We start from the raw sequence: 14,462 nt of genomic DNA on the forward strand, positions 1-14,462 counted from the left end.
AGGTGATCAAGGAGATGATAGTTAACGCTATTGACAATTATATACATAGCATTAATTATATATAATTAAAATGAAAAAAACAATTTTTATAACAAAGGGAAGAACATCACTATAGAAAATATAAAGAATTAATTATTTCAAATTAAACAAAACAAATGAGAAATTTTCTTCAACAAATAAAACATAATTTCATGGTTGAGAACAAAATTAATACTGTTTCTGCAGGATGAGAGAACAAATAATGTCTATCTGACCTGATCCTTAAGGATGAATAGTCGTGTAGACACAGTAGAGATGATGGCCGTAGGCAAATAACAGCAAAACATATACTCGTATATCGCAGTCTCCTTGAACAGTAGACCTGGGTAGGCAATTACAAGCAGACAGTGTATAATGTATAATACAATAAGAGCTGGTGGTTGAAAAGAGGTCTCAAAGCCAACCAACTATAAAATATATGGTGTTGCAGCTAGTTTTTGTTAAATGTTGTTTTGAATGTTTTTCTTTGGAAAATTCCAAGTTTTTGAGTTATAAGAAAAAAACTGAAATCATTTAAATCTTTTTTATTTTCGTTCTGAAGCCACCAGCTAGTGAGGTAAAAAACCTGAAATTCGGATTTAGCATCACAAAAACCAGTAGAATAATTGAGAAAAAAAAGTGTATACTATTGTCCTTGAAACATTTAATTTGAATCATCAATGTTTGAATTATTTTATAGTTCTATTCAAAGGCACCACAAATTACCCTAAAATAAAATATATACTAACTTTTATAAGTTAAAGTTAAAGTAGTAAATTATATATACTTTAATTTTTTAAGAAATGTTATCTCTGAAATTTTTTCTAGTAAAAATTGAAAGAAAAAAAGTTACAATTAATAATAGAAATATGGGAATTTTCATTTATAATGAACTATAACATTTCATAGGGGGGTTATTTTCTCTTGATTTTGTTTCCATTAGATCGGGCAAAATAAAAAAAAAGCGTCACTAGTACCAAAACTAATACAATGGAATCTCAGTAATCTGAATTTCCGTACTTTGAATACACCAGTAAGTCACAACTAAAAATCTTGTTTCTGAGCAGATTTAGAATGCTGATGAAAGTGGTATTTTTTGGAGACTTCTGCCAGAAATGATGTTTATTCATAAAAACGAAGCTCAAGCCTCTGGTCGAATAATATCTTAAGAGCAAATAACTTTATGCATTGTGCCAATACAACAGAAAATCTTAAGCTTCAGATGGTTGTGATTTGACAATCAAAAAAAGCCTCACGCTTCCCTAAATTTCAAACTGCCTGTTTTTTATAAAGGTCAGGCAAAAGTTTGGATGAACGTTATACTTTTTAAGGAATTGTTCCATCAGTGAGAAAGCATTTGGAGTCGAAGAATCTGGAACCAAAAGCCATTTTATTTTTAGATAACTGCCCTGGCCAGCCAGATGAGTGTGATTTGGTGAGCAATGACGGGAAAATAACAGTGATGTTTTTTCCACCAAACTGTGCCCCTCTCCTACAACCAATGAACCAAAGTGTGATTCGAAAAATCAAGCACCATTACCGTAAAGCTCTACTCTTGTCTATAGTTACACAACAACAAGAATTCCTAATGAAATTAAAAATTTGAATCTTAAAGATGTGTTATTCTTAGCTTGGGAGGCTGTTCAGTCAAAACCATACACAATTCATGGAATCCATAGTTGGGGAAAGAGAACATTTAGTTTACAGAAAATATATGTATGAAGTATCAACTAATAATGATAATGCCTAAATGAATAAAATAATGCCGAAGCCAGCTGACAGATGATTTCGACCTTGATTAAAAGTATAAACCCTGATGCTTCAGTGAATGATACAGATGTTGATGAATGGGTTTAAGGTTGCAAAGAGTAAGAGTTAAAATTGAAAACTGATGAGGAAATCGTACAGTGTGTTACAAAAATCTCTACCAATGAAGAAGAAGATGAAAGACAAGTTGAGGAACCAATGACAATAAAGCATGAAGAAGCAGTGTCTGAAGTGGAGAGCAGAGAATGATGACCGTGGCAGTCCTCTTAAAACACCTGAGAGAATTAGTAAAGAAGATTCTGCAGAACTCTCAGCAAAAAAAAAATAAAATAAAATAACTCCTTTAAAAAAGATTAATTTTTTAAAACTTCAAACTGTTAAACTTTCAATAAAAAAGGAAAAAAAATTAAAATATTTATATACATTCATATAGTTGATTTTTTTTTTATACCATTTTCTTCATACATTCTGTAATTCGAATATCTCCCCCTGCAGCATTTAGTTCAAATTACTAAGATTACACTATATTTTATTAAAACAGCCACGTCTGCCCCCTCCCTACCCATAAAAATATCCTTCCACCATGAAACAGAAAATAATTATCTGCCAACGCTGGATTCGAACCCAGGTTGTTGGAGTTTGTAGCACAGTGCCTTACCAATGAGCTACCCACTCCCATATCAACAGAACACAAAAACACACTACAAGAGTTCATGGAGGGAGTTAATGGCCTCTCGCGGGTTCAATACGGATTTCAGAAAAAGCAATCCACGATAGATGCTGTTGGATTGGTATTAGAGATGGCCCACACAGCAATTGCAGGAACAAGGTGGAGGAGAGGTGCTAAGCATTATGCAGCAATCATCACTCTGGATGCTAAGAATGCTTTTAACACTGCAAGATGGACCAGTTTAATAGATGCCCTACGGACTATGGTGGTGCCAGCCTATCTTATACAAGTCCTCACAGACTACTTCAAAGATAGAGTTCTGTTTTGTTTTTCAGACATTGACGAAAGGAGATACAAGGTGACTGGTGGTGTCCCACAAGGCTCGGTATTAGGACCTCTTCTGAAGGTCATGTACGACACAATCTTCAAATTAACAATGCCGGAGAGAGCCACAGTTTTGGGATTCGCAAATTACATAGCAGTTGTAGTGGCGGCGAAGTACTTGGAAGAAGTTAACCTCATCACTAACCAGGCTGTTGCTACGGTCTGAGGTTGACTGTCTTCGGAAGGCCTACAACTTGCAGATCACAAGACTGAGGTTCTCCTAGTAACTAGCAGGAAGCAAACTGAGTCCATCACTGTTACGGTGGGTAGGAGTATCTACGAGTCATGATCGATGCACGTCTCCACTTTGATGTTCACACGGAGTATATCAGCGCTGTAAATCTGCCAAAGCAGCATCCTTTTTGTCATGCCTTATGCCAAACTTTGGTGGTCCCAGAGAAAGTAGCCGAAGGCTTCTTGCTACTGTTGTCCCCTGCGTTATGTTATATGCAGATTTGATTCCGATTTGGAAAGAAGCAATGGTTACCAAATCATACAGGAGACAGATGGTTTCAGTTTATTGCAGAGTTTGTTTAAGGACAGATAGTGCTTTTCGAACTGTTTCCTACAAAGCGGTCATAGCCCGAATGCCGCCTGTGAACTCCTTGTTGAAGAAAGAAGCAGGCACAATGGACGACGCTTACACGTTTCCAGAGTAGAAGAGCGAAAAATAACCATCAAACAGTGGCAGCAGCATTGGGAGGCTCCAGATTCCAGGAGGTGGACTCATAGGTTAATACCCGATGTGGGCATCTTGTTGACCGGACATGGATGCTTTAGAGCCTACCAGTACCGACTCAAACTGGACAATACTGCAGAATGCCCTGGATGTCAGACTGTTAGAAACAGCGGAGCAGGTGTTTTTTACTTGTATTCAGTTTGTTCAGGAGAGAAGCAAATTGCAGAGAGTGTGTGGAGGATGTATCACACCAGAACACGTAGTGAACTATATGCTACTCTCAGTCCAGCATTGGAACACAGTAAAGAGATTTACCATAGTCGTCCTCAAGAGGTTGAGAGAGGAAGAAAGGGCTAGAAGATGTGACTAAAATGGAAATGTGAAAACCATGTGAAGAAAATGAGGCGGCACTCAGCCATTTCCCTCCATGAAGTAATGCCTAGCGGCAGTTCCATGAATGAACAGGTGTAGGGCGGTGGTTTTAGTGGGTAAAAATCCCACACACAGATAGGTACGAGCCTATCCGTGTCTTTTGAAGATTTCCACCGACCCTCATAAAAAAAATACACACACACATATACAAGTTTTGTCCTATTTTACTTTTACTAAAGAGATTTTTTTTCACCCATAGGATTGGGAAATGAAAATGAAAAAGATAATCTACTTTTATTTAATTTAACAAAAAAAAATTCTCTTAGGACCAAAATTAAGTGACACAACACAGCAAGGAATTACAAGTTTAAAATAACAAATGACAGGATTGCTGCAGTAGTTGATAATACAACTGCATAATATAGTAGAAATTGTACGGGCACTGATTCACAATGAAGTTTGATAGATGATGGATGTGGATGTAGCAGCACCCAACATTTAGGAATAAACAGAACCTGCTGCAATCAAAACCAGATGACTACAGGCCTTGGTGGTACACAGTTATTTTTTTTTAAATATAAGAAGATGGTCAGGATTGCGGTAAAAAAAAGAAGAACAAATAGTTTAAAACTATTTTAATCTCCGACTATTTTTTTTTCTATTTTTTTTTTTAGTAGTACCACCGTAAGAAATAATTATAAAAGTGGTTGAAGTACTAAAATATTTTAAATAGTGAATAACTATAAACATACTAATTAAATGAGGACTTAGTACCATTATTTATAAAAGGAATATGGTCCGAGTGCGGCCAAATTAAACTCAAATAGTAATATTTTGTACTATTTTTATTTGAGCCAAAACAACAACTATTTGAGCAAAAGAAAACAACAATTGCAAAACAAAACTATTTGAGTTCAAAAATATTACTATTTGAGTTTAAAAATAGTACAAAATATTACAACTTGAGTTTAAAAATAATAGTACAAAATATTACTACTTCAGTTTAAAAATAGAACAAAATATTACTATTTGAGCTTAAAACTAGTACAAAATATAACTATTTGAGTTTAAAAATAGTACAAAATACTACTATTTGAGTTTAGGCTCAAATAAAAATAGTACAAAATATTACTATTTGAGTTTAATTTGACTGTACCCGGATCATATTCCATATATTAATACAAACGGTCAATCAGCAATCTTCCAGCTACCATTATTTATGTTGACTTAAAGTGATTTAGGCACAGTAAATTATTAATTACACAATCATTCAATAAAGTTTTTTTTTTAATTTTTATTCTTTCTAATCCAAGATTATTCTGGTCCCATCGAGAAATAATTATCCAGACTACTTCAAAAGAATTGAATGAAAATTTTTTAAAATCAGCCTTTTGTGGTGCATAAATGGAAATATATATATGCAAAAAAACACTTTGAAAATTCAAAACAGAAAAACTGTATCGAAAGAACATTATTGAGACACCAAATTAATTTATAAGCAATCAACACAAATGGTATTCATTAATTATTCAGACCTGGTTTCTCGAGTCCTGTATATTTGTCCAAAACGAATTGTTCTAGCAACTTATCCACAGTCATTTCAATGCATTGCCTTTTAAAATCCATATGTACCTATAAAAAAAATAAAACAACTAAAATTGATAAACCTTAAAACTAACAAGAGAAATTATTACCCATAACTAAAAACCGAATTTTCATGCAATTGTATCTTTTGTTACCTAGCTTCAATTTCCATTAATCCTTGACAGGTATTAAAATTATGGAAAATCAATTCAAAATTGCACATTCTATTTTTTCTGAGCTAAATTTTGATTTTTGTTGCATAAAATTTAATACTTAAGCCATTATACATAAAGGTGTATGCATACCAATACTTTATTATTTTTATCCTTATTTAATTTATAGTTCAAAATTGACAAAATTGAGGTAAATAAATGCAATGATTAACTTGTCTGCTTTGCTTGAATAATGACACAAAAAGATTTTTGGTTTCATTTTGAAATGGGTGTTTTCCAAAGATATCACTCTAGACAAGGTTATACCCGAACCCCCAGTGAAAACTATGATGGTAATTCCAGGACAAATTGGTGTTTCTTAAAAACAGTAAAATTTCTATTGTAGTTATGTAAGAATATCTCACTTTTGCAATATTTATAAGGTTTAGCTATAGGAGAAAAAAATAATGGAATCAAAACTGCAATGGTATTCCGATAGACCAAGTTAGAAAAACCATTGGAGAGAGCCAGGAACAAAATTTCTTTTGGAATAAATTTGGGTGGTCCATTAGAACCACAGTGGCTTCCTGCGGAAGTTCAGGAAAGCCCTGACACTCACATGTATTTAATTAATTATGGTAAACAAAAGAATGTTAACATTTCGGTTTGGCCTATTTGATTTTTGACCATTCACAAAACTTGTGTGAACAACATTAATTTTAAGAGAAATTCTCTTTATCAATGATGTTTCAAAGCACTAGAAAGTGATTAATCAGACTAGAAACATAGATTAATATATGAGGAGAAAAGAATGATAGTGGTCTAAGTGAAGTTATTTCAAGAATGTGAATGTTTTGTAAATAAACTTGATTAACATACAAATATTATAGATATAATATTTAAGTACATAATATGTACTGAAATGATATGTTTATAACATAACTATATTATTTAGCTCCTTCATAAGTGTAAATATATCATACATATTACTCAATATTCATCGTCAAAAAACTCAAGAAATACTAACTATATCGATAGTAATTTTTTTTTTTTTTTTTACTAAAATGTGTTATTTCATTTACCAGAATTCATCCAACCAATACAAATAATATTAAACACTAACCTGGCCCATTAAATCATGATTATTTTCAACTAATTCAGCATAAGCTGTTAAAAATTCTTTCATTTGTTTCAAATGAACTTCTTCCACTTCTTGAAAATGCTAAAAAATAAATAAGAGTTAAGGTTACAAATTGCAGTAAAAACATTATGGATAGATCCATAACAGATCTATAGAGTGTACCAAAAGTTTATTAATTTAATAACAAGACTAAAATTGATGAAAAACTTAAAATTTTCATTCTAGGACAATCATTATTTATATTTTTAAGGTTGATAACAAATAAAACGCTATCAAATAATTCTCCAAAAATATTCAATGAATTTTCACTAGTTAAAAATACATTTTCAAGTCATATATGTTTTAGAGGACATTGATAATTTGCTCAAAACTTAGTGGCCATGTTTTGTCATTAGTCAATAACTAATACTGAGCATCAAATATGTCCCAGCCCTTATTTTAGGTATGAGAGTAGGGAAGGGTCAACACCATTTTTGCACAACTAAGCTCATTTCGATGAAACTCAGCACATATTTCTTATTGGCCAACTAATAACCCTTCAAAGGTTAAATACTTGTTACTTATTAGCTAACCAAGAGTTCTTTAGAAATAAAACATATGTCACTTATTGGCCAAAATTCATTCTTTAGGAGTTAATAACCCTTATTTGGGAAGAAGTGAACAGTACTTATGAACTTTGGCGAATTTTAGTAAAATGTGGTTCAAATCTTTGTTATTGTCAGATTAAATTCTTAAAGAGTAAAGTGACCATGATAAATATAATTTATACCTAATTCCATCAAAATCAGCTATGAACCCTACTCATCAATGAGGGTTGATTCATCCCTGAAGAATTATTGACCAGCAAGTAAGAAATATGGGTACGTAAATACATGAAAATCAGCAAAGTTCATCAATTAATTGAATTAGAACTTTTGATTGACAAGTCCAATGTTGATGAAATAATGTACAGACGTTTTCAATGGCTAATATTAAATCCTTTAGCAATAAATTGATCATTTTTTTTTTTAAAGGGTGCTCAAGGCACTTTTTGCTTAAGGGCACTTTTAAATTACTAATACTTATCTTCAAATATAAGATAATTTATAAATATATTTCTGATGAGCCAAATAAAAATGTTTTAGAGATATCTTTTTTTGAAGTACAGAACACCTTTTTTAAATAATTGTATCTAGTCAAATTGATAGCCAAAGAGGTAATCTGTAAACAGATCAAAAATAGAAAACCAAAATCTATTCTAATTAACCTTGGTCTTCCCAACAATTTAAATGGAAACTGATTATGTAACATGATATAATTTGTCATAAATGCCTTTCTAGATGTAGTCCTAAATGAATCATGGATAACCTAGGAAGGCTAGATGAGGAATATTACATTAAAATTAATGATCACATTGATTTTAAAATATATACTTCATTGGTTTACAAGTGAAATACAAGTTAAAAATTGAAGTCTTAATTTATTTAATGATAAAAAAAAATTCTTTTAATATTATGGAAATAGTAATTCAACTTTTTAAAAACAGATTTTTATGATATTAATAAATTCTTTAAAGTTTAACCTTTTTAACATTTTAGGCTGGAAAAACCAAATCACTCAAAACTAGAAAATCTTGACGACTTCATGTGTTTCAGTTGTAAGCCGATGAAAATTGTAAATTTCAATAAAATTATATATATTATAACTACTTTGCAGGCTAACGACATTTTCTTTTCAAAGTCTTCTTTTACAGCTCCATTCTTTTCTACTAATACTTTATCTTCTTCTTGGCCTTTTTTCAACTTTTGTTCTGCTTTTTCAAGTTCTCTCGGAGAAGTGCTTTCCTTTTTCAGTTTATCAAGTTCTAAACCTTTTTGAGTAAACGAATCTCTGGCTTTTTGAAGTGTTAACGAGGTAGACTGAATAGCCTGGACAACTTCTAAGGTACCTCCTTCCTCCTCTTTAACCTGAAAAGAAATTTTAATGAATTTTTGTGGATTTAAATCATATCACTTTGCTAAGCATTAACAATAACCCTGATATCTATTCAAGCATAAGTATAATTAATTGTAAAAAAAAAAAACATATAAATTAATAAATAAGTACTGAAGAGTATATAACAATCAATGGAGGAGCCAAATGCATAAAATTCCCTGCAAAGAATACACTGGAAAATAATTTTAAAAATTAGTTTCTATCACACTTTACAAAGAAACACATTTCTAGCAGTTCTAAAAACCTTAAAAATTGTCAGAATAATTAATAAGTCAATTTTTATTCTAAAATGGTTGATCATAAGGTAATTATAATTTTTTTTTAAATTAATTCTTTGGACTTCTTAGAAATCTTTGGACTTTCTATTAGTTTTTGCCGATAAATCCTAAACGGAGGAGCCTAGTATAAAAGTTAAAATAAAGCAAATGAAAGAAATTAAATCATGCATCAGATGAGTTCCATAATTTATTAATTCAGTCAAATAGTATGGTCATAAACCATCTATTCTAATTGTACGTTGACTTAGGAAACAATCATGGTTTATGACCACATCACTTGGCCGAACAATTATAATATGGTACTAAAAGTTATAATAAAATAAAACAAATAAAAGAACATTAAATTATGCTTGAAATGAGTAGCATAATGTAATAATTCGGCCAAGTGATATGGTTGTAAACCATCAACTCTGGTTGTTCCTTGGGCTCCAGTAGCTGGTACATTGAAGCCCATAAACTACCGGAATAGGTTATTATTAAATTATGGTACTCATTTTATGCATAATTTAATTTTCTTGAATATATTCTATTATAACTTTATAATCCACTGTTCAGGATTAATGTTTTTCCTCTTCAGCCCTTGTAGATCTTTGACCCCCCAAACCAGCCTATCTTGGGCTACTACTTTCCAATTTGCTGCATTCAGCTCTTTCGCATCTTTGTTGATTCTGTCTATCCATCTGGTTTTTGGCCTCCCACCTGGTCTCTTGTCTACTATACTGGCATTCATTGTTGTGTAGAGGTGTCGTGATGGATTGCATCCAGGCGTCCTAAAATTATATGGAGGTCTTTCCGTTCATCTCTCTCGATTCTGCTTTCTAGGGTACCTGATAGAGCCCAGGTCTCGCAGCTGTATATCATAGCTGACTTGATCATGGTATTGTAAACCCTTAGTTTCAGATTTTTAGGAATTTCAGTATTCTTGACAGAGAAAAGAAGGCTTTGTTCGTTGGTTGAACAATGGTCTATCTCAGTTCGTTAATCATTAGTTGATGTCTAGTGGAGCCGAAATATTTAAAACGGTCTACTTTTGGAAACGATTTGCTGACCATGTAGTTTGGGTGGATTTTTCAGCTTAAATCATATATTTTGTTTTATCTTCATTTACTTGCAAGCCGATTTCCTCTGCTTCTCTTAATAGAGTCTTTCCATGTCATCTTGGTTACTTCCTAGGAGCCCAATGTCGTCTGCTTATGCCAGGACATAATATTTCATTCCGATGTGCACCCCACCATTTTCACGTGATGTTCATCTGATCATTTTTTCTAGGGCTAGGTTGAACTGCATTGGTGAGAGTCCATCTCCCTGTCTCAGACCTTTTCTGACTTCAAAAGCTTCAGATACTTCTCCTTGTATGAGGACTCTGCATTTAGGATCATTCATACACGGTTTTGTCATTCTTATCAACTTCCGGAGATCCTCATCTCAGTTATGATCTCCTAAAGATAGTTTCTGTCTATGAAGTCATAAGCTGCTTTGAAATAGACAAATATGGCATTCACATCCGGATCCATTTTCCATCGTTTTTCAAGTATCTGTTTCAGGACGAAGATCTGGTCTAGCGTGCTCTTTCCTCTTCTGAATCCTACTTGGTGGTCACCTATTATATTCTCGTGGTACCAAGATATCCGATTAACAGGATGTTGGTCATTATCTCATGGGCCACTGAAAGGAGTGCTATGCCTCTTTAACTGCTGAACTCAAATCTGGAGCCTTTCCTTAGGATAGGATAGAGCAGGCCTCAGGTATCCTTTCCTCCTCCCATATCTTTTGGATTAGTTCCGATAGCCTGGCTCTTGGCAGTTCTTCAACATCTTTGAACTGCTCCGATGGTTCATTCATTAGGCTATCTGTTCCTGGGACCTTCTTTCATTTAAAGAAAGTGAAAGTGAAGTCTGTCACTAGCTAATTCAACATCGAGAATATCCAGTTTTTCCACCACTAGTGGGTTGAGGTCCTCAACATGATCCATGTCCTCGTCATTCGTAGGCTCTCCTTGATTCAGAAGTTCCTCGAAATGTTCTTTCCAGATTTTTATTATTTTGTCTCTCGATGCCATCAGTTTGCAATCTTTTCCTCACATTTGCGTGCTTTCTACTCTATACCCTAACCTTTCTTTCTTAACGTCTGCATAGAACTGGCATATATTTCCAGCTTACTAGTTATCTTCAATAGCTTACAATCTTTCTTTAAGGAATTCTCTTTTTTGCTTTTCTGATTATTATATGTCTTTGTTCTGGTGTCTGTGTATTTATCCAGAATTGTTTGATTAGTACTAGCTAGTCTAAGGACTTTCATTTTCCTTCTCTCCTCCACTGCCTTTTCGCATTGTTCTGTGAACCACTTCTTAGCTTCTCATTTCTCCTGAATACCTATTACTTCCTTGGCTGTTTCTTTTAGCCCTATTTCTAAGGCCTCCCAGTGTTCATCATCTGTGAGGCCATCCAATTAGCTGCTTGCTAACAGTTTTAGGATCTCCAGAAATGCGTTTCTTTATTAAGTTTGAATTTAAATGTAGCACTATACCTAGGCAAATTTTGAAAAAAAAAAAAAAATTTGCAGATGTAGATTCTAAAGACTGGATAAACTGGGCTTCTGCACTAAATAACCACACTGCAAAATAAGGTTACTTTATTCAGGTTTTTTTTTACTTATTTTAATATTCTGCATTTTTGATCCACTAAAAGGAATTAAAGGAAATTACAGGAAGGTTTGAAATTTATACCTCAGTTCCCATAGAGTATAAACAAAAGAAAAATTCCCTAGTTCACACTATCTTTGATATCTAGGCATGTTAATCAAAACGTGAAGCTAAATTTATGAGTTTTATGGGTAAATTGGGAAAATTTGCACCACATTCTAAAATTTATTAAAAACACCAGGTAATCAATAACTAATTCAATTTCAACCTCTTCTGTCAAAAAGAAGAACTACTAAAACATACAACATAAAAGAACAAAAAAATGTTTAAAGATGCAAAATTTAAATTAGGATCAGTCAAATGGTCAAAAATTAGGACTAAGAAAGAGATCAATTATTAAAACTGATAGTTCATTATGAATGACAGATAGAATTTTAACAACTTTGATAAACCAATATCCCATCCAACCAAGCCCTTTGACTACCACTGGTTGGTCATACGTAATATCATGAAACATTTTTAATTGGAGTAATATTTCCCTTAAGGATCAAAGCAATCCACTTTGATGGTACACATAACTAATATACAAAACCAATCAACAAAAAAATAATTAAAGCTAACAAATACTTAACATTTTTAATAATATTTAATAAAATATTATTTATTTAGTTTAAATTTAAATTTAATTGTAACAATCTGATTACATCATAACTGATTACAATAATTATTAAATAAAAATGTAGGTTAGAATTTTTTTATTTCTTACAGTTTTGTGTTTCTTATGAAGTTCATCAGCATATTTGGAAACATCTTTAACTAGATCACCAACTTTATGAACCATTTGCAAATGTAAAGAGGCAATTCGCTCAGCTGTATTACGAAGGAGTGCCCAAAGGGGAGCAAAGGTTCCTTGACTAGAGCTTCCACTAGCCTGTTTGGCAAGCTTACTTACAAGTTTCCAGTTATTTTCTTCAATATTGGATCTAAAATCAATGGTATAAATTGAGAACAGAATAGAAAGAAGTTTTACCATAGGATATGAAGCATTGAAATTCTAGTGTATGGTAATTATTAAACTAGATGCATTCAAATAAAAAGCTAAATAATCTTCAGCTCAATGTCCATGCCAGACAAGATAATGCAAAGAATCAGTTTCTTCACATTTGTGGTGTTAAGTCTAACCAAATTCCAATGTGCCCTAGAATCCGAGAAAATATAAATACAATTTTTTTTATATTAACATATGCTGCCTTTACTCTGCATACATTTAATGGTTATTACATACAAACTTTTTTTCCCTTGTAGAATAAGGACAAAACATTTTTTATTGTATTAAATGTATAAAAAATTGTGGAAACCATAATATTTTTTTAAAGGAAAAATTAGATCAGACATGTTTTTAGCATCTTTTGAAACCTTTGAATGCAAATTTTAATATAAATCAAAAATTAAAAATTTTGAAGGCTAATTAAATTATTGATTAAAATGGAGAGGCTAGGAGTTCGCCAAAAATCCATCAGATAGCACCATTTTCATAAGAAATCTAGACATGTCACTTGTAGCATAAGCCTCTCATGGTAGTTCAGTGTGAAAACTGCAACTTTTTTTGTATTTGAGTAGATTTTTTTATGCCTATCTATACTCTAGATCTTCACCTCCCTCTCCTTCCTTCCTATTTATGGTCCAAGTCAGGAGCTTCATCCCTTCAACTAGGATTGTTCTTCTACTCCAACCATGGTCTGGAGCTTCAACTCTCCAACTAAGGCTATTTTAATATACTTTGGACCCGCAGGCCCATCCTTCTATCTGAATTATTATCCTATCCCTCTACAACCTCCATCAATACACAGCGATCATCCACTATCACCACTAGTATCTCCTCTACCTCTGTCAGTGCTCAGTATTAATCTGCTGTCATTGTCGGTCTCTCTTCTACCTCTGTCAATATAATAATGCACAGTGTTCATCCACAATCACCATCACTCCCTCTTCTACCAGCATCAGTGCTCAGCACTAATCCACTGTCACTGACGTTTCCCATCTACCTCCATCAGTGCTCAGTCCTCATACACTATCACCATTGCTATCTTGTCAGTGCTCAGGACAAACCCTCTGGCACTGTAACTTCTTAAGATCACACAAATATCTGAACACCTCAAAAAATTTATTTTGTGAATGAGAAACATGGGCAGAAAAAAATTTCTAATTATTAATTTCTATGAAAATTGATATTCCAGGGTTTTAAAAGATGCTAAAAACTAATCTGATTTGATTTGAATTTAAAAAAATTAATGTTTTTGGCCTACTTTACTCGAAGTGACATTTGGTTTTTGTAATTTTGTTTTACATTTAATACAATAAAAAACCTTTGGTACTTTTTCTACACAAAAAAAAAAAAATAAATAAAATAATAGGTATATAATAAACAAGACAAACCAGTCCACAAAAGTGAAAATACAACACTACAACATAGTCGCTACACCGGTAACACTACACAGGACGAAAACCACATGCCTTCCCAGTCTAGAAAAACTACTGAGAATAGAGGAAGAATTCTAAGAAGAATCTACGACACCAGAAGGATACAGGCTTAGACCCAACAAAGGAATCTACAGTCACAAAGGACCTTGAAACAGAAATAAGGATCAAGACACTGAAATTCCACAGACATGTGGCAAGAATGCCCCTGAAAAGACTAAACAAGGAAATATTCCAAAAATCCGAGGATACAAAAGCTTAGGAGGATACATCAAGCAGATGAAGGCAGAAACGGAAAGACGAGGAATAACAGAGTAGGACTGT

General features: G+C 32.8%; 1 protein-coding gene across 1 annotated transcript; it reads right to left on the minus strand.

Moving 5' to 3' along the window:
• Nucleotides 1-5,051: 5,051 nt before the first annotated feature.
• LOC112211817 (F-BAR domain only protein 2-like) lies at nt 5,052-12,639 on the minus strand. Its single transcript, XM_024364086.2, has 4 exons — nt 12,427-12,639; nt 8,456-8,713; nt 6,750-6,848; nt 5,052-5,522 (listed from the first exon to the last, which is right to left on the minus strand). Exons 1-4 carry the CDS (start codon nt 12,499-12,501, stop codon nt 5,412-5,414), a joined length of 543 nt encoding a protein of 180 aa, XP_024219854.2. The 5' UTR covers nt 12,502-12,639; the 3' UTR covers nt 5,052-5,411.
• Between the last annotated feature and the right edge of the window lie 1,823 nt (nt 12,640-14,462).

The sequence above is a fragment of the Halyomorpha halys genome, unplaced genomic scaffold, assembly GCF_000696795.3.
Source record: "Halyomorpha halys isolate HHAL.00 unplaced genomic scaffold, Hhal_1.1 Scaffold742.1, whole genome shotgun sequence".
Lineage (NCBI taxonomy): Eukaryota > Metazoa > Arthropoda > Insecta > Hemiptera > Pentatomidae > Halyomorpha > Halyomorpha halys.

Bases quoted from the DNA above. Each gene is read 5' to 3' on its own strand.
- LOC112211817 (XM_024364086.2), bottom strand. From the start codon at position 12,501: ATGGTTCATAAAGTTGGTGATCTAGTTAAAGATGTTTCCAAATATGCT. The intron at 6,849-8,455 runs GTAGTTATAATA...TTTATTTTTTAG, and splicing joins AAATGTCGTTAGCCTGCAAA to CATTTTCAAGAAGTGGAAGA. The intron at 5,523-6,749 runs GTTAGTGTTTAA...TTTTTTTTATAG, and splicing joins ATCATGATTTAATGGGCCAG to GTACATATGGATTTTAAAAG.